Consider the following 21,989-nt stretch of genomic DNA (forward strand, 5'->3'; position numbering starts at 1 on the left):
ACAAAGTTTCCCCCCCACACTCAAAATGACACTGAAAGTTAATTACTTTTGGCTCATGATCCTGCAGCTTCATCTTAGGCATGATAAAATAATATTGGCAAGTCTTATTAAACTCAACGATTTATAAATAGGCCCATCTACATTGGGAAATTAACAGAAGAAGGAGAACCTCTTCTTTCATCATGACAGAGAGTTATAAGAATGAATTTCTACAAAACTAGTACACTTTTTGTCTTTAAGTCACTTTTTGCTTAGCAGACTGTCCTAAATTTTTATTTTATTTTGAAGGAAAGCATTTTGCTTTCTTTTTTGAAAGAAAGCATTTTGCTCCTCTAGCTAGGAGGTAAGAAACATAAGGAGGGTAATTATAATGGGATTTAAATAATTCACTTACATTTCTTTGCCAATGAAATAAAGCATGTTCTTTTGGGTTTTTTATAAGCTCTAAAATATGTCCTTCAGTTTACTAATATTACTTAAAAAAAAAAAAGAAACACAATACCATCATTTTCCCAGATCAAATATTATTGTTTTCCAACAACGGATTTGGCAGCCATTCAAAGGCAGGGAATAATATGCTTTTCAGATATTCAAATATGTCTGAACTGCTGTTGATTGCTCTCCAAATCAGGTCAGATGCACTGTCTCTGCAGGAACATTTGTCAGAGGTACTGTATGTTCAAATGGACGGTTTTCATGTTTCATAGTCAGCTTCCTTTATTTTCTGAACCTTAACTTTCTCATTCTAAATAGCAACATCTTCTCCCTTTATTCACCATGGGGTTTTTATTAATTAAACAGAATCAACAGGACTGATTTATTCTCTTTTCAGCTGAATTACCAACTGCACAAATCAGAGAGGAAATATTTCTAATACTAAAATGTTCTCCAAGCCAGTAAATCTGGGATTATCTCATCACACCGATTATGTCAAAGCTCTTTAGCCACAGTGCTCACAAAGACCTAAAATTGAATGGTATACTCAATACTGGCGCCTTTCCAGCATCATAGGCAGAATTCCAAGTTTTTCTTACAATAATCAGAAAGCCCTAATTAACAATAGGCTGTGACCATTCACATGCATTACCTGAGTTTCAGAAATTCTGACCCATAGGTTCTGGATACTTTTAATGATGATTCCATTGTGAAATATCTTTTCAAAGCACAGAAAACGTCACCCTGTTGCTTCAGTGTTATTGTTTCCTAGTGAGTCACTGTAGTAGTTGCATGTTTGATTCTTAGGTGTGTGTTTGTGTGTTTTTAAGCAAGTACAGAAAAGCACACTGAATGTAAGACTGATCAAATTTAATGGAATCACTTTTCTATTTGGAGCAAGATCAGATGTTGATTTGCTGATTTTCAAAAGCTCTTAATAAAGAATTTGCTTCAATCACTACAATTTTTTAAACATCTTACTTTTGATTATTTTAATTACCAATCTAATGGACTCTATATTTGTACAGTTATAATATTTCAAGCATAAAAATATTCTTTGTAAAAAGTCACATGGCAAAGCATATACCTAAACTTTTTATTCAGGCAGTTGTTCCTGGTTTTCTTTCTTCCCATCCTCCCCAATTAGGGAACATTATAGGGAAAGGAAATTTTAAAAATAACTTAAATTGCAGTCTCTCCTTTGAACCAACATAGTGTAAGTGTGCTGATAAACATGACAGTCATGGATACCGAGACTGTGAAATAAGCAGAGCATTCTCGAGCTTTGCCACACTTTTGACAGGATGCTGTGTCCCCGTTTCACCTCGCAGTGCTATCCCTCCCTTCTTTTGCTGCTCTCCTTAGTATTTCGTTAAAACCATTGTCAATTTAGGCAGCTTCCAAGCTTTATGAAGGCCTTGAAATGAAATTAACCTGTGCCAAATCAAATGCTTTTGTAAATTTAGCCATCATCATGAGAAGTTCCTTTAAACCATTTTAGAGTGAACATGGATTATTGCGAAGAGAATAATGATTCTTTGTACCACTTAATCCTGCTCCAAGGTTCTGAATCTACCAAGATGTCGGGGCCTTGTCACATTTATCTTGTTTCTTAAATAGCATGAGCTCCTTTACCCCATTGTGAGATTACCAGCAATGTTCCATAGAAAGATACATCTATAATATTTAAACAGAGGAACTGAATAATTTGGTCAGAGGGATATGAACAAAAGTTAGGGTATAGGGTTGAAAACAAACCAAGTCAATAATGACAGTGGAAATGACCATTCATGCCAGTCACACATTTTCAGTTACTGGGGAACACTAGCCCTGTGTGTACTGACAGGAGTGTGCTAATTTGTGTAATATTGCATACTTAAAGATTCAGAGCACACATTAGCATATTAAAGGTGCTGGGAAATCCTACACATAATAACCCCATTTGCCTGTATTTAACCTAGTGGATCTGAAACTGATTTGACCCACAAGTCTGTTCTTCACATAGCATTTATGAAAAACTCTTGGAACACACTTTGGAAAATGTTGCTTTATGACCTAGGCTAATACCTTCAGATGTACAATCTTATTAGATCTTCATGGGTACTGCCTTTCAGGCATACTTAATCTAAGACAAGATGCTAATGTTGAGTGTGGTATCACAGGTTAGGGAAACTGATGTAGAGTGGATGCAGGCAGTGTGGTAAACCAGAGCTAGAGAGAGTTCCCAAGAAAAAGAAACCAGTTTCCATCCTAAACCCTGAAGCTGTCTGTTAAACCCTCAGGAGCTAGGCAAATAGTAGATTTAGAAGATTCATCGAGCTGAAGGCTGAGAGTAAGAGATGAGGCCTGAGAAACACCATCCCATCTGGCAAGTAGGACCAAGGTTGTGTGATGTGGTTTTATCACTCCCTACCTGTGCCCACTATCTTCTGTACCTCCTTCCTCAAATTTCTGTTCTTCTCTCAAATTTGCCTTTCAGAATGCTAATCCTCTGTTCTGGGAAATTCTGAGATAAGAAACAGTTCCTGTCCTCAAAGAGCTTCAAATGTAGTAAAAAGACCAAGAAATGAACAGGCATTAAAAATATAGTATAATAAAAGACAGGACTGGGCAAGAAATGGAGGAACCTTAAGGGAGATTTGGATCTTTAGAATAAGAATACGTTAACTCCTTAGGGAAGAAAGAGGACTGTGGCAGAGAAGAAAGTGGTGTTGAGGTGTATAAAAAACAAGATGTTTGATACTATAAAAGTGTATTTGTTCCAGAAGTCATTGATTGAATTTGTCATCTAGTAGATATCTGTGCTGGAGTAGGGGGTGAATTAGAAAAGAATTAGAACAGAGGCAGAGAGATGAACTATTTCAGTGACCCAGGCTACAGCTTTGGAAAAGGAGATGGGAAACAGATTGCAGAAATGTTACAGCTAGACAGTCATAGGACTTGCTGACTGATGTCATCAGGTAAGGAAAAAAGAGGAATCAAAGATGATGCATTCACCTGCATTCCTTGATACCAAAGAGGAAAGAAGGAGATGATCTTCTTCAAACCTTAAAACATGCCTAAGACTTATTCATATCATTGGGTTAGTTCTAACTGCTTCCTGTCCTCAGGGACTGCAGAATGGTGGGAACAGTGGTATCAGGATTGGTACTTGCGTGGATGGGTAGAAAGACGATTGTTCAGATCCTAATTTGCATTCCTTGTTCTTCTCAAGTCATGTAACGCAGACCACATCCTGGATTCATCCCGTGATGAGTGTCCTGAACCTGTCTTGCTCCGAGGATAATGAAGAGGATTGTTCTAGAGAACTCCCGGACCAGAAAAGTTGACGGTTTTCTTAGGAAGCGAAGCTCCACAGTCTTCTGGCATCTCAGTCTGCATGCGTGACTTGAGCAGCAATACGTGACACCCAGCTCAGACATCGCCATCTGAAATAGGCACAAAGCAGGCACTGCTTGATGGAGTAGGAAATAGAGACTAGACTTAGGGTGTTTTTATAAAAATGTTTTATAGTACTGTACACATTTAAAAGATCAGTTGCCACTTCAGTAGTTCCTTAAGAATAATTTAGTCATATTTTTTGAAATGACATATAATTAGATTTTATAATATGTATACTTTTGTCATATGATATTTGGATCTTTATAATTTTATATGTAGTTCATTATTTTTCATCATATACAATGGCTTTTATAATTAAGATCTATATTTAAAATTTATTTGAGTATAGTAAAGTACTTCATTTATTTGATAATTCACTAATCTTTTATGTTCATATCTTAGGAAAGTGATCTTAGCAAGCTTTTGGGGGGTTTTAAAGGATCGTATTTATACATCTATCTCATGGGCTACCAATTACAATTCACATCATTATGGGGCTTTCTAATTTTCAAAATGCCTGTCAGACCTTATCTCTTCCCCCACCCCAACCCCCCACCGTTACTGGGTATTGAACTCAAGGCTTTGCATTTGCCACTGAACTACATACCCAGCCCAAAATTATTGTATTCAAACCACATGACATGCTTTTTAGCTAATCTAGTGGGTGTTTTTTTTTCTTTGTTTTTCAGTTAGGGAAATAGTGGTTCAAAGAAATGAAGCTCCCAGTCCCAGGACTGAAACTCACACCTAAGTCCATGCGCAGTCCTCCCTGCCCCCACCCCAGATCCTGCTGTCCCTGCAGAGGGAGGTCAAGGCCCAACACACAGGGCACCACACTGTAGTCTGTTGATGCAGCTGGCTCTGCAGCTGCGAATTCCAGAGACTCAGAAGGCACCTCTCAGTCGAACATGCTTCTCCCTCTATAAACTCTTCCCCCTTCCACCCACTCACTCACCAGGTAACAGTACTGCTTCGTGGTAATGTTTCAACAGGCTTCTTTCACAACTCATAATTTTCTTAACTTTGGGATAGGCTCATATCAGTGGCTTACCCTGCTTAGGGTGTCCTTGCCAGAGGGGTCATTGGGGGCAGCTGATGAGAAAAGAGGCATCTTTTAAAATACTACTGCTCTGCTTATAACAAGATGGAGGCCAGGAACCCAGCACTACCACACAGACCACACAAGCTCCTGAGAACATATGTAAGAACTATCCCTTGTAACCACGTTGTAGATGAGTAAACTGAGATGCTGAGAGTTCATACAATAAGTTAATGACTAGTCAAGATTACTTAGACCTGATCCTAAGTCTCCTAGTCTGCTGCATTTCATCTGGTTGACAAGATGTGGTACACACTGCTCACCCATACCTTCCCAGTACATTTAGGATTTATGGTATGTCTTAAGGAATAGTGTAAAATCAGATGCAGTCATCACCCAAAAGAAAGGTGGCAGAGTGACTGGAGAAGACTGATGCTTCTCCTGACAGCTATTTGGATATAAAGAAGCTTAGATAATGATGGAAAGATTATTCTTTTAAGAACCTCCCCCCCCCAATTTTTATTATTAATATTTTGTGTGTGTGTTGTGCTAGGACTTGAGCCTGAATCTTTTAATCATTAGGTTTTAGATTTCTCATAGCAACAGAGACTGACTCACTGTACACGGGAGAGTCTAGCAAGTGACAATTCAGTGTATTTCAAATGTTTCATCTTTTCCTACTTTACACCTAATGGTGGTGGGGACTGACTCTTAAATAAGCTAATTTGGATGGGAGCTGTTGGTAAAGTGCAAAGCACAATTCAAATACACCTACAAGTTCTTTGGACCTCAGTTTCCCATTGTAAAATGGGGCTATACCTGCTCAGTCCAAGACAATTCAACTCAGCAAGCAATTCCTGCACCTACTAAATGCCAAGCAAAAGTGAAGTAGTATTTTGTTTGTTTGTTGAACCATCTAAAAGAGACTTTGTTAGGACTCATTCTGCAGAATGATGAGAAGTGTAACAGGGAGTTCCCAAAATCCAAATTTTCATATTACTATGATGGACATAATACTAATGTCCAAATCAAGAGACTCAAAGTCTAAAATCTTTTTTCTTTCTTTTTTCTCAAAAGGCTCTTATTTTTCCTTAAAGAGTTAGGAAGTGAGGGGTCTATTTATTAAGAACCCCTTAAATTTCAATAATTACAAAATAATGTTAACACCTCTTGACTAGAAAAAAAATAGGAACATGCTGTATGAAGAACCTCTCCAATAATAAATGCAAAGCAGCTGTCAAAATAGAGAGTCAGATGACATGCTCCTAGTGTTTGCACAATTAGAAAATGTTATCCTTTTACTCGGGAGAAATGGGACATTTTTATTTTCTCTGCTAAGCGAAACCAACTTTTTGAAGGGTCAACACACTTGACATTTTTATGATATATACACAGAAAGACCTGAACCAACATTAGAACAACTTACACAATCTACTGCATATAACTTTCAAGAAGATGAAAAGAACTTGAAACAGAATATGCCAGTGGAATTTTAGAAATTAAATACCCAAGGTGTTTTAACCACAGCTAGCCACATATGATATCACTGTGTCCACATGGTGATCATGTAAATATTAAATGCAATTCTGGATTTGCTTTCTTCATAGGATTTTTTACTTTCAGGCTCATAGTACTTCTGTTCATTTTTTAAGTTCGACTCTTACTCTTGGGAGTGGCTTGTGCTATCCTATCAGGAGGTCAGCCACCTCACCACCTCTATTCTCACTTCCCCATCACCAGAGTATTCTCTATCATTTCACCCTGTGTCTTATCCCTTTCTTGTTGCCTTCCTCAATAATGGAATTATAATGCAAGTAAGCAGGAGTTTCTCTCTACCTTGTTCAACACTGTGTCTTCAGGATCTAACACACTGCCTATCATAGCAGGTATCCAAGAAGTGTTTGCCAAATGGAATATGTAATGTACTCTCCATAACTAAGACTGACTTCTCGGCTTAGCTCTCATCCTTTCGTATTCATTCTTTCACTTAAAACACTTACAAGAGCCAGACATTTTGCTAAGTACTAGGGATACAATGCAAGACAGCTATGACTGTAACCCTCGTGTAATTTGTATTCTATGCAAAGGACATACAACTGAAGTTAACCAAAGCTTTTCCATCTATTTTCTTTCTTCCATGTCTTTGTTTCATATTTGAACTACTAGGCCCATTTAACATTCCCTGCCTCAAGAAAGGATGCGATGACAGAAAACAGAGAAAAGCCGGTACTTCTGAGTTCTGAAAATCCTTAGGGAGTTCTCATATGTTCTTAGGGAGCTGGGAAGGATTTGTGATGTAGATCAAAGATCCCTATGACGAGGAAGCCAGGCTTTCCTACTTTCATCTAGGGAATAATTCCCCTGGTTGTGGGAAGAAAAGAAAAAACAATGTTGTTGGGGCCCAGAGAAAGAGTCCTGGGTCCCACCTTCTGGGCAAAGTTTCTGGGAGCAGCAAAGCCCCAATTAGGTTTTGTTTTTTTGTTTTTTTTATTGTAAACAAATGGGATACATCTTGTTCCTCTGTTTGTACATGGAGTAAAGGCATACCATTTGTGTAATGCCCCAGTTAGTTTTGAGAGTAGAAGAAGAAAGCCATTCCTCATCGGCCCCCTTGGATATGATTGCATGGTGTGGCTTCACACGTGCAGACCTGACAACTTCAGTGAGTTTCCTCCGCAAACCAAAGCAGCACAGGAGCAGGAAGGGGCACTGGAACTGAATGAGGAATTTTTTTTCCCCATTTAATCCACAGGGCCTCTCAGTGGAAACCAGATGAAATAATTAAAATAGACATCCAAGCCCTTAGTCCCTTGACACTAGATAAACCCCTGCAATATTCTGAATATTTATGTCCCTTCAAAATTCACATGTTAAAATGTAACTCTGAAAGTTATGGTATGAAGAGGAGGTACCTTTGAGAAATAATGGGGACTGAGGGCTTCACCTTTGTGAACAGGATTATGGCCTTTATGAAAGAGACTTGAGGGAAACCATTTGCCTCTTCTATCTTGCAAGGACACAGCGAGAAGGTACCCTTTCTGAAGCATCAGACACTGAATGCGCTGGTGCCCTGGTCTTGAACTTGCCAAGCCTCCAGAATTGTGAACAATGAATTTCTCTAGTTTATCAATCACCTGGTGTAAGATATTTCATGATAGCAGCCCAAACAGACTAATCAGGGACCCAAAAGAAAGGAAAGAACTGTACACTGACTGAGTTAATGTTGGTCGGGATCATGATTCCCAGTTCCTAACATCTCCTTCCTCGTAGAGCTCCAGTAGAGTGATGTTTTTGGACTCTTTCCATCTTTCAGCAGGCAGTGGTTTACCTGACTGGTGAGTATGTGATAAAAAACCAAGGCATGTACTATTTCTAGAACATTCCTTAAATATACTTATTACCTTTTCTCTGTTACATGCAAACATTGTGTTTTTATTTTTCAGGTCTTTCTCATTTCTCACCTGAATGATTGAAACACAGGCAATCTACCTTTCTCTCTATGGGCCACACCTATCCCCATCAACCTCTACCACACTTCTGTCAGAATTACCTTTCTAAAACATAAACATGATTCCATTGCCCTATTCCTTGCCCCTATTCATTAGTTCTCTAGCTCCCTCTGCTCTCTGAGCCCTACTTTCTCTCCAGCCTCCAGTCTCATCCAGAAGTCACTCAGATATACTATTCTGTCTGGGAAGTGCCTCCTCCTCTTTCCCTCATCAGGTTCCTCCTCATCCTCCAAGACTCCATTCATGTTCACCCCTTCTGTGAAGATCTTGACACGTGCTGCCCTCCCCGTGGGTACTCTGCAGAAGCCATGCCTGCATTTGTGCATACCTGTCCATCCCTGTTTCTCACTCCGGGTGGCAGAGCAAGAACCTCCACTCCAAGAGAGCTACTGACCTGTGTGTCCAGAGCTCATCAGGTCACTACATTTATTCACTACTTTACTTCATCTGATGAACTGGGTTACTAAGACTTGTGGCATGAGTTCTGGCCCTACTTTCTCCTTTGTGTGTTCTTTATCCACATGGTAATGAAAATTGGAACTCTGATTAAAGCCAACTAGTTCTCCTTGTGGCTGTTCCATTCAACATTAGCAACCAGGTAAGTTACTCAGGTGGTGGTGGGAGGGAAGTGGGAAGATACAAAACTGACCCAGATAGTCGGTTGTTTCTTCTCTATTGTTGCTTTGGGGTGTATTTTTCTGAAACCCTGGAAGTTAAGCAGATCAACTGGGAGAGCCATGCTCCACCCTCTATACTGCATACCTGTTAATAAAGTTTCTATCACACTCTATTTGCAATTAACTGGGTAGAAGAGTAGTACATATGTCTCTGCCATTAGACTTTGGATCTTTAAGTCAGAGTTCATATATTATTTTTTATCCCTCACACCAAAGATGGCATAGTAAAATGCCATAAATGTGTTCAGAATATATTAAAATTGTGATTGATATTTTTCAAAAGCTCCTTTAACTGTTTCCTGAAAATTGAGTGAAAGAGAAAATGAGTTGGGAATTTAACTAACCATATCCATACTAACTAGTTCTATTGATGTTGGAACAATATAATGGATTTTACTGAAGAGGAAAGTGTATGCTGCATAAATTTGGTCATAAAGCTCACAGTATGATTGCAGTAAAAAGATTGTAAAGCACATACTCAAGCATTGTTGATTTGCCCAAGGTTTTTAAGAAATACAATAGAATGATTTTGGTATGGGAGGGTAGATGAAGCCTAAAACCAGAATACTGGGTAAGTACATTTCAAGGCAATAGCACTCAAACTTCTGTCCTTATGGGTTAATTAATCACGCTGCTAAAGAACTGATTTGGCACAAGGGAGCTGTGTATTGCCACAGAACTATGAAAAGTGCAGAATTTATCTCACATATAACTAACCCCTCTGGAATTGCTTGACTGTTCTGTTTCACAATGGAGAGAAATTCATCTTTCATCAACAGATATGGGAAGAGAGAACAGAAAGAAAACAAAGTGAATAGATAATAAAGTTGCCTTAGAATATGGACAGTTCAGGTCAGGAATCTTTCTGGAATGGATACAAAAAGATATTTATGGGCAGATCTTCCTTCTTTGTACTGAGCAGTTTTTCAGAGAAAGAATCCATGCATTTAATCTAATGCCAGCTTTATTTTTGTTTGGTGATCACCACATATAAATGAAAAGCTGGCAGCAAATTAAATGCATGCATTATTTCCCTGAATGGTAAAAGTACTCAATATAAGGAAAGTCTAAAGAAAACAATACATACATAAGCACTTGGCATGTGTTTATATGTGTATATGTTCTATGTCTGTACATGGCATATATTTATATATATTTATGTATATATGTCTATTTAACATACTAAAGTTTGCAGAATTTCAGGAACATGACGATGAGTGTTAACTCACTTACCAATGGAACTCCTACTAAAATCAGAGAAAGTGAGCCATCTATGAATTACCTTAGTTTTTCCAATTTTGCTAAGATTGTTCATGGTTGTATTTCTTCTGTCTTTTTGAGTAGTACCATATTCCTGATTAGTAATTCATGGATTACAACATTCATTGTGATTTTGTATATCATTAACAATGAAAAATGGCATTTCAAATATGACTTAGTGCTTGGAATTTTTATCTTATAGTCCTTTAAGTAAATCATTTATAAAAGCATATTTTATCATGTGTTTGTATAGATATGGATATAAACATAAATAGAGGAAAAATGAAACACAAATAAACCATGATATTCCTAAAACTCTACATTCAGAATGGAGTTCTGAATCAGAGCTGTTGCCCACGTTTCCCATAGTAACATCCTTTCTGCTGCCAAGATGAAGCATTTCTTGAAGGACTGCATCTCTGTTGTCTGGAAGTCCCCCACCCTAAGCCCAGTCTTTGACATTCATTCTTCAATTCAGTGTTGACACTTCCTTAATCTTTTCAAAAGGATTCAGTAGAAAATTCTTAGATAGCAATCAGGATTCATATTCCTTCCTTAAACAGTTCTTTAGATGATTTATTAACAGAAAAGTAAAGGCATAAGAGTCCAGTCATACCACAGAAAGAACAGCCAAATTCATACCTGCACAGAAAGTCAGCTGAATCATTGTGGCTGCTTGGCCAATGGTAACTGAGACCTCCTTCATTATAAGACACATCCTGTAATATGTCAGGTTCCCTAGAGATGAGAATTGGTATAAATTAGGAAGTGGCCCAAGGGGAAAAAATAATAGGGAGGTAGAAAATAGGACCAGCCAAAGGGCACAGAGGGGGAGAAAAAGCCCACACATGAAATGTGGCTCTGCAGGCAAAGTCCCCTGCAGAGAGGTAACTTCGGCTAAGTTCACAGGGAACCCTGAAGACAGTACAGGTCCTCCAGCACTTGCCCAAGTCAGAAATCAGAGAGCTGGAGTATTTAGACCCCTGCACCATCAGTCACTGGTTAAGCATCGGTGCCAGGGAAAGAAATTACCAGTTAAAAGCATGTTCCTGCAGCCTGAGGAGAGCCCACCAACAAAGAGATGCAGGTGCTGGATGTCGGGAGTAAAGCGCAGGGAGCCAGCATGCGAGAGAGTGGTAGAGGTTTCCCAGTGCTAGAAGTGTATAGTGCACACGCAGCTTCAACAATGTTTAAATGTGAAAAATGGTGTCTTAGAATTGAAATATGGTATAGAGGATCAAGTCTTTTTACTGGCTTATCCCACAGCATACATAAAACTTAATTAAAGTTGAAGTGGCATAAGCAAAAATACAATATCCATTCTAAAAAAAAAAAAAAAGAATTAAATCAAAAGCTGGGGATGTAGCTCAGTGGTAGAGCACTTGCCTAGCATGCATAAGGCCCTGGGTTCAGTCCACAGCACCACAGAAAAAGGAAGGAAGGAAGGAAGGGAGGGAGGGAGGGAGGAAATACTTGGAAGAGATCAAGTGATTCTGTTTCTGATCCTTGGTCCTTGATAATGTCAGAGAAAATGGTAAACAAATTTCCCACCTGTATACAAGGCTTCCTTAGAATATTGGTTAATCACTGAAGATATGATCAAGTAAAAGTGGTTTTCAAACATTTTGGGTTTTTAAAACATACATGATACATGATATGTTTATCTGCTAGTATTCTTGGGTCATCTACAAATCACTACAAACTTTCTGGAAAACAATTGGAATATCTATCAGGAACCTTAAAAATGCTCAAACTTTTTGACCCAAACTATACTCCTATACCTTTATCCCCACAAATGATCGTAACTTTAGACCAAAAGTTCAGGTAAATGTTTGGCATTGTTTAAAATAGAAATGAATGCCTAAATGACTGAAGCCCAAGGAATATTTAAATAAAATATGATACCTAACATGATTGAAAATATTTAATAATAGTTAATAACACAAAGAAAGTATCACAATATAACATTAACTGGAAATAAAAGGAAACATAAGTTTGTATACAGTGTGATAACAACAGCGTCTTATGGATAAACACCATAGAAGACCTGAAAAAAAAAAGTGATTTTATTCTTGATATTTATTTCATTCATTATATTTTTCTACATTTCTACATAAGCATCTCTTTAATAATAAGTTAATGTTAATGATTTCATGTATGTATGGGAATAAATGTTTACCTGATTTGGTTCTAGTTTTTCCCACTATCTTCTCTTGAAGTTTCCTGTAGAACTCTGCGTGCTACCCTGTGGGAATCTGTAATCTTACAAGGTCTGGAAAGATGAATGATTGGGCTGTGTCAAGCCTTGCAACCCTGACCTGCCTTCTCAATATTTGAATTGATTATTGTGGAAACAAAAGACAATTGCATTTAACATTTTTACCACTCTGCAGTCAGACTCACTGCATTTGATGCTCGTTTGGGATTCTTCCTCTTGGTGGAAATGCTAGAGTTGTCACAGATGTCTTATTTCCTTTCTCATTGTCTGGGGAGGGCCAGGTTGATGGTAAAGAAAGACTGAGGCCTCTGCTGCTGTTATAAATGTCAGTTTAAATATCCCAGAGCAGTATCCTTGGTTGTACAGTCCTTCAGGGCACCCGAGTTTTCCATCTATTTTGCCATTGTCAAAGATCCTGGACCTATTTTCTCTCCATTGAAAACATTTGTGCAATAAAAATAGAGGATTCTAGCAGAGTTGCTGCATTGTTAGGTTTTTCACATTAACTCTTTATACCTAGAACCAGGTCTGAAGTATTCTCCCTTGGCACTCAGGGCCTTGTGCCCCTCCACAACATTAGTTGTGTCTCTGAATAACATCTTCACAGAGAGTACAAAATCTTAGAGTGGATATGAATTTGTAAGCCCCTCTAGCCCAACCATCTTTCAAACGGGAGGATCCTTTTAAAGACTTAGGTAAATCTTCAGAACCCCTACAGGAATGACTTCCACTCTTAGAAGTGGGGGGACACCCAGCTCACAAAGAAAGAGAAGTGACTATCCCCCATGCAACCATGTTTCTGGTACCCTCCCCGGGACTGGAAATTCCTGAAAGTTGTGTTAGTGATGATGTTTGTTTCGCTGTTCTGTTGTTAGTTGTTACAGTTTGGGTATATTGTTTTAAATTACCAAACAGAAAAATTGACATTTGGGGTAGGGAGTATATAGTTCTATGAATTCCTAATATGTAGACATTTGAGCACCACCATAATCAAGATAAAGAAGTGTTATCACCCCCAAAAGCTCTCTCCTGTAATTTTATTGTAGATACACCCTCCTCCATCCAACTCCCAGCAGTCATGGCTTTGTTCTCCATAACTATAGTTCTGTCTTTTTGAGAATATCATATAAATAGGCAAATGGTATGGAACCTTTGAGACTGACCTCCTTCATTCAGTGTAATGCCTTTGAGGTCCTCCTGGGTCAATATGTGTATGGCTGGAAGGGTTGGGTGATTATGAATAGAACTTCTGTAAACACTGGTGTACTGGTTCTTATATGAGCCTGAGTGTTTATTTCCCTAGGTGAATTACCTGCAAGTAGGATTGTTTGATCATGTGTTATATTTTCTATTGTTGCCATTACAAATTAGCACCAATTTAGTTATTTACTACAAGTTTACAATCTTGCAATTCAGTGAGTAAAAAAATCCAACACTGGGCTAACTCCAAGGTATCAGTCGGGCTGTGTTCTTTTCTGGAGACTTCTGGAGAGAATCCATTCAGGTTATTGGTAGAGTTCAGTTCCTAGTAGTTGTAAAACTTGGCCCCTGGTGGAGGCAGAGTACAAGAAAATGACTGGAGTACAAGACAGAAGATGAGTCGTCATGTCCCTGTGGATAAGTCCTTGAGAACTCCCACCACTGAGGACTTATCATCCATGGTAGCTCCTGCCCCAGGTTCAATATTCTAGGTAAGGGAAAATAAAGTAATTAATGGGGGCAAACGGGACAATATACTGATTAGGTATCATAAAGTAACCAATGAAGCAGTCTTCAATAAGGTCTGTGCAGGGAGATCTGCCTCACACCTCAGCATATAAAACAGGAATCCCCCAACCTCCAGACCTGTACCCGCCTCTCTCTCTCTCTCTCTCTCTCTCTCTCTCTCTCTCTCTCACACACACACACACACCATCTATTGCTTGTCCCCTCAGCTTTAAGAGTGTACTCATTTTGCATTGCAGAGCACTTCTCATCTTCAGTAAATCTGTGCTTTGTTACTGCTGTATGTCTTGTTTATCTGGGACACCAAGAACCTGGGCTTGGCACCCCACCAGTATCACTTCCTCCACTTTGAAAGCCTCAGTGGCCAGTCAGGTTCCTTTCACATTCTCTCTCTCTACCATTCTGTCCTCTCCAACTTGTCTTGCATTATCACATCTCTCTGACCCATCTAGGAAAAAGCTTACATGCTCTTAATGTGCTTAGATTGGACCTGCCCTGATGATCCAGGATAGTCTCCCCATTTCAGAGCCCATGCCCTCAACCACATCTGGAAAGTTCCATAAGCAAAGTTGTCTTTGAGGGTAACATTTTCACAGGATCTTGGAATGGGGCATGAAGATCTTTGGGGAGACATTTTTCTGATTATCTTTTTAAGAGACTTCCAAGCTATTTTCTAGAATGGTTATAACATTTTCCATTTAGCAGTATCTGAGAGATCCAGTTGCTCCATGTCCTTGTTAGCACTTAGTATTATGTCAGTACTTTTTTTTATTTTAGCCATTCTCATAGGTGCGTAGTGGTAATCCATCATCATTTAAATTTGCTTTCCATTCATGGCTAAAGATGTTGAACATTTCACCTGCTTATTTGTGTACATATGCTAGTGAAATGTTTGTTCAAGTATTTTGCTGAGTTTTATGAGTTCTTTATTTTGGATAGAAGTCCTTTGTCAGATGTGTGATTTTCAAATACTTTCTTGACTAAGTTCAATTTGTCCACATTTCACCTAGATACTTGGGCCTATGTAGTTTCCATGTACCTCAGGCTCTGTTTAAACCACAGAATAATTTGACTTTGGTTTCTAAGCCGGTGCTTCAGAGCTGCCAATAGCTCTTCCTTCTCCTAGCTATGGTGGATCACAATTGTCTACACATCACAATTAAGTTTGTTCCTGTATTCCTCTTAGAGACTGTAACTTTCACTCTATTAAAAAAATGAGTTATAAAATCACAGGATCTTAAAGAGAAATGCTGATGCCTAAACATGTGGTACCTACAACTTTTCACACCAGTGTCCCTACATTCCAGCAAACATCGTGAGTGTGGGTGTGGCCTCTGTGATAGGGGGTTCAAATTAGAAGCTTTGCAAACAGCAGCGCAGAGAGTTTTGAAGCATGGGGAACATCGCCTATACCACTGAATTAAATAGGTGCACAGATACCAAATCTGCTTGGAACAGCATGATTTCTGAGATCTAAGGCCAACCTTCTGATGCTCATAGCAGAAATGCTGAAAAATAAGCAGAGCATAGCAATGTTATTGCAGTCCTCTGGAAATTCTTGTCTGTCTATATAATAAAGTTATAATGTAGAGACGTCTTGAGAATTACCTGCAAAAATGTAAAAGTAACAGAAGCCATCCCAGAGAACTGGAAAATCAATCTTACCAGCACCAAGTAAATTTATCAGTCAGAAACCTGGCAGGAAATAGGTCCACCACAGATGGTCTGAATGAAGGTGTTCCTCACTGCTGTGTGGTAGATTTCAGTGAGGAGCAAGTGATAGATCTAGCAGGATTCGAAGCCCTTTCTGCTTTTAGGATGGGGGATGGGGAAACATTTTCACTGGATATCACTGAGAACAGTGGAGAAGGCACCCTGACAGAACTGTAGCTATAGAGGGTTGCAGCTGCTATCAAAATGTAGTATCAAAGCAAGAAGGGGAGACAGGAAAGGGACTGTTGTGAACCTCCTCCCTCCCTTCTCCTCTCCCCTCCCCCGTCTCCTTTGTGTATTGCCTAGAAATATGCAGCAGGAAAACCCAGGGGAGAGAGTCCACAGAAGTCGGCTTCTTTCCAGGGTACAAAGAAAATAGAGATATACTGAGGGGGCAGATGGAGACTGACCTATACATCGAGTGACCCAAAGATTCCTCATCTGCTCACTGAGAAAGATGAGTGTGGATGAGTATCCATTCATTCCTTGATGGATAATTATCACCACCTTCTAGGGGCACAGGTGTTGCCCACAGGTGAAATACATGTAGTCTTCATCCTCACAGAGTTACAGACCAGCACAAAAGGCGGACAGAAAAGTGAGCCCAGGAGAGGGAAAGAAGGTGTGACGGATGCACGTAGTTGATGGAAGCATCTAACCCCGAAACGAGACATCTGGGAGCGCTTCCTGAAGGACGTTATGCCCAAACCGAAATGTAACTAATTAGCATTAGGCCCATGGGAAAGTGGAACGACAAGAGGGATGAGAGAGAGTGACACCATGGGATTTGGTATAATCAGAATATATCTTTGGGGTGGACATTGAGGTGTGGACAATGGGAATGGCCTGAAATAAGTCTAGAAAGGTGAACAGGAACCAGATCTCAAAAGGCCTTATGAGCTATATTAAGAAGGTTTGGACATTATCCTAAGGATAAGGGGAAGGCAGGGAAAGATCTTAAGCAGGGTGGTATTGATTTTATGTGTTAATTTTGCTGTGTTGAGGGAAACCCAGATATCTGGTAAAACCGTATTTCTGGTGTGTCTGGAAGGGTATTTCCCAAGAGTTAGCATCTGAGTCAGTGCAGTGAATAAAGAAGATCCTCTCTTACCAATTTGGACAATCCACCGAGGACCCAGAGAGAACAAGAAGGCAGGAGGGAGAATTCTTTCTCCTCTTGAACTGAGACACTGATCTGCTGCTGCCCTCGGGCATCAGGAAACTCCTGAGGTAGCCTCTGATCAGGTCTTACACAGCGCCATCCCCACCCCAGGGTTCTCCCGCCTTCAGAGAACTTCAGACTGCAGTCACCTCACTGGTTCCTCTAATCTTCCAGCTTGCAGACAGAATATCGTGGGGTGCTTGGTCTCCATAATCGCAGGAGTCAATTCCCTTGATAAGCCCCCTTATCTATGTCTAAATGCAGCTATGAACATAGGCATAGGTAGAAATATAGATAATTAGTTCTACTCTCAGGAGAACCCTCACTCATAGAACAGGGTAATGGCATCAAGAGATTTGTTTTTCAAAGCTCTCCCAGGTATGGAGGATGGATAGGGAATAAGCGTGAGCTTTCAGACTGGCCTATGCTGGCTGTGATACCCTGGCCCAAATTCCCTCAACCGTGCTGGGCTCAGTTTCCTCACCTGTAAGGGAGGAATAGTCAGATCTGCCCTGCTTACGTCAGTAGGTTGTTGCAAACAATAAATGGACCTAAACAGACTCTGGTAACTTACACAGTGCTGTCATCATTCCAAATGATGGCATATTGAGAAGAAAATGTGACTGATACTATGTTTCCTCAGGAAACTTGTGTATTCCTCTGACCCTTTTCCCAAAGCCTGGAGAGGAAATGGAGAATGAAGCACATGGGAGCCAGTGCCCTGTATGTCCATTCCATCGCTTTTGACTTGGGGATCCTGTCCTCCGGGCTGAGTGACCACTGTCCAATAAGAAGGAATTGATGAACAGCTGAGTGGGGCTTTGTTTTGTTTTGTTTTCATTTTTGCAAACACCACAGAGGGAAAAAAAGTAAATGCCATATGTCTACAAAATCCCTCTGACAGCTTTTATTGTAATGGGAGATGACAGTGGTTATCAGAGCAGAAGAAATGCTTGAGTGAAAGTAAATACTGAACACCTTTTGGGAAACAAGTCACCTGCTGTGACCTTCGCAGCTGTCCAGCTCCCAAAAGTAAGGCAGCTGGAATTGTCTAACAACAGTTTAACCAGGGTTCCATCTCGCTTTCAAGAACGCGCCTCCTCCCTCTTCCTGTGGTGTGCAGAATTTTAAATGTCACAGTAATCAAATTTCCCCTCAGGATAACACGAAATATCATTGGAACTTAATGGAAATGAACAAATGATCAGATTGCATTGTTAGTGATATATTATGTTAGAGAGTTGGATCTATTTCCACAAGTTGAAAATCCTCTGAATTCTGTTATCACAAACAACAAAGTAGCAAAAGTTGCAATTTCTGAGTCCCAACCATGCACTCTACTTTGTTCCAAGTCCTTTATACCTGTCATCTCCTTTAGTCCTGACGGTCTTCAGGGTGGGCATGATCATTGCCATTTAGCACATCCGTTCAGATAAATTCATTGACCTACACAAAGTCACACGACTTGTGAATATGTGGATGTCCCTCACCCAAACTTACTTAACTTTGACAAACTCACTTAACTGCCCTGAGTCACATTTGCAGAATGCAAATAATGAGATCTCCTTGATAAGATTGTGGAAGATTGCATTAAATAATGTGTAGTGCTTTAGTGCAGTATCTGCTAACAATAACTTCCTGTACTAGAGTTCTCCAGAATACCAATAGGAGATAGATGAGAATGAGAGATGTTTATACTACGTATACAAAGAGATTAATTATAAGTAATTGGCTGATGTGATAATGGAAACAGAAGTCCCATTATCTGCCATATGCAAGCTGGACTCATAGGGGAGCTCCTTCTAATGTGAATCTGGAGCCTAAGCCCCGGAGGAGCCAAATTCTAGTCCGGGTACAGGAGAAGACCAGCATCCCTACTCAAAAACATTCAGAGGGCAAGAAAGAACTTTCCTACTCAAATTTTTATTCTATTCATGACTTCGAAGGATTGGATCAGACCCATCAAAATTGGGGAGGGCATTTTGTTTTAGTCAGCCTACCCTTTCAATGTTAACCTTATCCAGAAACCCCCACATGGAAATACCTAAAAACCTGACACAAAGCTAGCCATCCCACTACTTGTACTTTATTAACAATTTAGTGCTATTGTTGTTACTATAGACCTGGCATTCTATGTCTATCCTTTTTCATGTTGTCTCAAAACTAAACCCATCTTCAGTATAATGATTGTTTTGGTTTAGATATGAGGTATTCTCCAAAACTCATGTGTGGGACAAGGCAAGAATTTTCAGAGGTGAAGTAATAACTGTAGGCATGTAGGGTGTGGCTGGAGGAAGTAGGTCACTGGGTTTATATTTTGTCCCTGGTGAGCAGAGCTCTCTCTCTCTCTGCTTCCTGTCCTAAGCTGCTTTCCTCCTCCGTGTGCTTCCACCAAGGTGTTCTGCCTCATTTTGGGCCCAGAGCTAAGGAGTCCTCTGACCATGGACTGAACCTCTGAAACCCTGAACCAAAATAAACCTTTCCTCCTCTAATTGTTCTTGTCAGGTCTTTTGGTCACAGTGATGCAAAAACTGACTAAAACTATGATAATGAAATCAAAGCCATTTCTTAGGAAAAACTTCTTTCTTAGGAAAATTTTCAACATCTTGCTCTTGGGAAAAGATGAGAATGCATGTTAGTAATTCAGACAGAAGGAAATGCTACATATTGAGCCTTAGAGTACTAATCAAAAGTAAATAAACAAATAAAGAGCTAATTAGCAGCTTATTAACCCTCTAGGATAGGCCTATAAGTGTAGGTATACAAGAAAAGAAAAAAAAAAAAAAAAAAAAGAAAGAAAGAAAAAGAAAACTTAGACCCTGAGCTAAAAGAAGGCATATCCTTGAACTGTAGTTGTGTCATTCAACTCTCCTGTGTCAGACTAATAACAAGAAAAAATGAATTCAAATAGATCTGCATACAACAGAATGTGCACGACCTTCTTCACTTGAACTTCTTCATTTACTAAGTTGCCCACTCTCTACCCATCACCTCCTTGTCTGATGGTGAAATCAGAAGGAGATGAACTAGATGAACTTGAAATGCTACCTGCCACACATACTAGCCTTGTAATCTTTTTTTTTTTTTTTTTTTTTTTTGTAGTGCTGGGGATTGAACCCAGGGCCTTAGCACTTAGTAGGTAAGCACCCCACCAACTGAGCTATCTCCCCAGCCCCAGCCTTGTTATCTTGAGCCAAATACTTACCTCTGAGCTCAGGTGCTTCCTCCACTGGGTATAAAAGCAACTCAACAGAGTTACTGTGAAGGTTAAGGAAAGTGCCCGGTTCTTTCTGTCAGGTAATAAGCCCCTCTGCAAAAGTTGAATTTCTTTTCTACCCTCCATCCTCTATCTTGATTAGAGAAAGGTAATCTTTTCTTAAACAGCCACCATTTGGGGACAACTGAAAGATCTCATTCATCTTCTCCATATAAGGAGAGGGCTGGAATCGCAAGGATTGCAGGAACTACCAATTCCATTGGTTGCCAAACTGCTCTGCTGAACCTTCTTGGAAGTGAGCTCAGATGACATTTCCACCCCTGATTACCCCTCCACACACTCTATTGAATCCAGGTTTTACTGCCATTGTGCAATCATTTGTCTACATGCCTCTCCAAATGATTGCTAGCACTAAACATTGATGAAATTTTGACCAAAAATATGAATTGAACAGTTACTTTGGGGAAAATGTCTTTATATAGTGGATGCCATGAATAAGAATTTTTAGAATAAAAAAAATGTGTGCAAAGAAAAGCTCCCTCTATATTTCAAACTGACATTAATATAAGCAAATGGGTTTTAAGAATTGATAGTTTTATTATATATTAATACTTCTAAAACTAATCAAATTAGAGGAAACGTAGGTGACTTTATTTAGTAAATCAAAGCAGGCAGTGTTGTAAAAGGATAGGGACATAAGGAAAATACATGCTCACTGAAATCCAAATAGGAAACATTTGCAATGCTCCAAATTCTAAAGGATGCATGATATTTAGATCAAAGGACACACAAGTGTTATAAGGAGGCTGATTTAGGGATAAGAAATGAATTCCTGGCTGAGGGAAGAGGAAATAAAATGACAAGATCATTTTGTCTGTGTTGGAGTGCATGGTCTTTGGAGGCCAGCAAACCTGGAGGAAAACACACAAAGTCCTTTTGATGTTTTGCCAATCAGTTAACATCTTAAGGACCACTTTGGGTTAGAAGACAAATGACTGCACTATCATGTAAGTTCCCAGTAAATCCAGCTTCCCTTTCTCATTTTCTCCACTCATTCTTCTTTCCTCCACTTATCAGCCAAATCTTCATTTTCACAGATGTCAAAAAAACAGGAAGCCAAAAACTTCCAAAATTACCTTAAGAGACCCAAAATCAAAAGAGCTTATTCTTCAAATCAAGAGTAACAAGGAAACCACAGAAGGCATCCATTCAAGTGAGCCTCAAAGGCCATGAGGCTAAGGAAATGCTGATGTCCAGACTTGCCTTGCTCCGGTGGAGTGTTTTGCAGATTTGCTCCAGGCTCTGCTGAAGTTTCTGCCTCCCTCACCTCCCGCAGGGCCCATATCATTAATGAACATTGAGTTGTGAGCTTTCCCTTCAACTAGAGGAGTAGACAGCACACTTACTCATAAGGAGGAAGATTACCAAAGGAGACCAGAGAAACAGGACGTCCATGCATATGCAGAAACCTTGCCCACAAGATGCCTTCTTCCATTAGAGGTAATCAAGCTTCAGAAGAAACTGAGAAAACTGTTATGCTGTTAGGACTAAGCACAGCCAAGTATGTACTGAGTTGTGTTCCTCCCTTGGTTCCTGCCAAAATGGCTGATGTGCTTTGCTTCTTATTATGGATGTCTTTTCTTTTTTAACTCC

At 39.6% G+C, this 21,989-nt stretch overlaps 1 protein-coding gene across 6 annotated transcripts in view; it reads left to right on the forward strand.

Annotated features, from left to right (window-relative positions):
* The window catches only part of Stxbp4 (syntaxin binding protein 4), a 173,853-nt gene extending 152,303 nt beyond the window's left edge, over nt 1–21,550 (forward strand). For 2 of the 6 annotated variants that reach the window (XR_007107731.1, XR_007107732.1), the window contains 2 exons: nt 3,650–8,190; nt 8,299–10,663. Coding sequence is in view for 1 of the 6 variants with exons in the window: in XM_047545246.1 (XP_047401202.1) it covers nt 3,650–3,764 (115 nt within the window). In the remaining 5 variants the exon portion in view is untranslated. Of the gene's footprint in view, nt 1–3,649; nt 10,664–21,433 lie in introns of those variants that run through there. The other 4 variants (XR_007107729.1, XR_007107730.1, XR_007107728.1 and 1 more) reach the window with 4 other exon arrangements.
* Nucleotides 21,551–21,989: the final 439 nt, after the last annotated feature.

This window comes from Sciurus carolinensis, chromosome 3 (genome assembly GCF_902686445.1).
Source record: "Sciurus carolinensis chromosome 3, mSciCar1.2, whole genome shotgun sequence".
In the NCBI taxonomy this organism is placed as follows: Eukaryota; Metazoa; Chordata; class Mammalia; order Rodentia; family Sciuridae; genus Sciurus; species Sciurus carolinensis.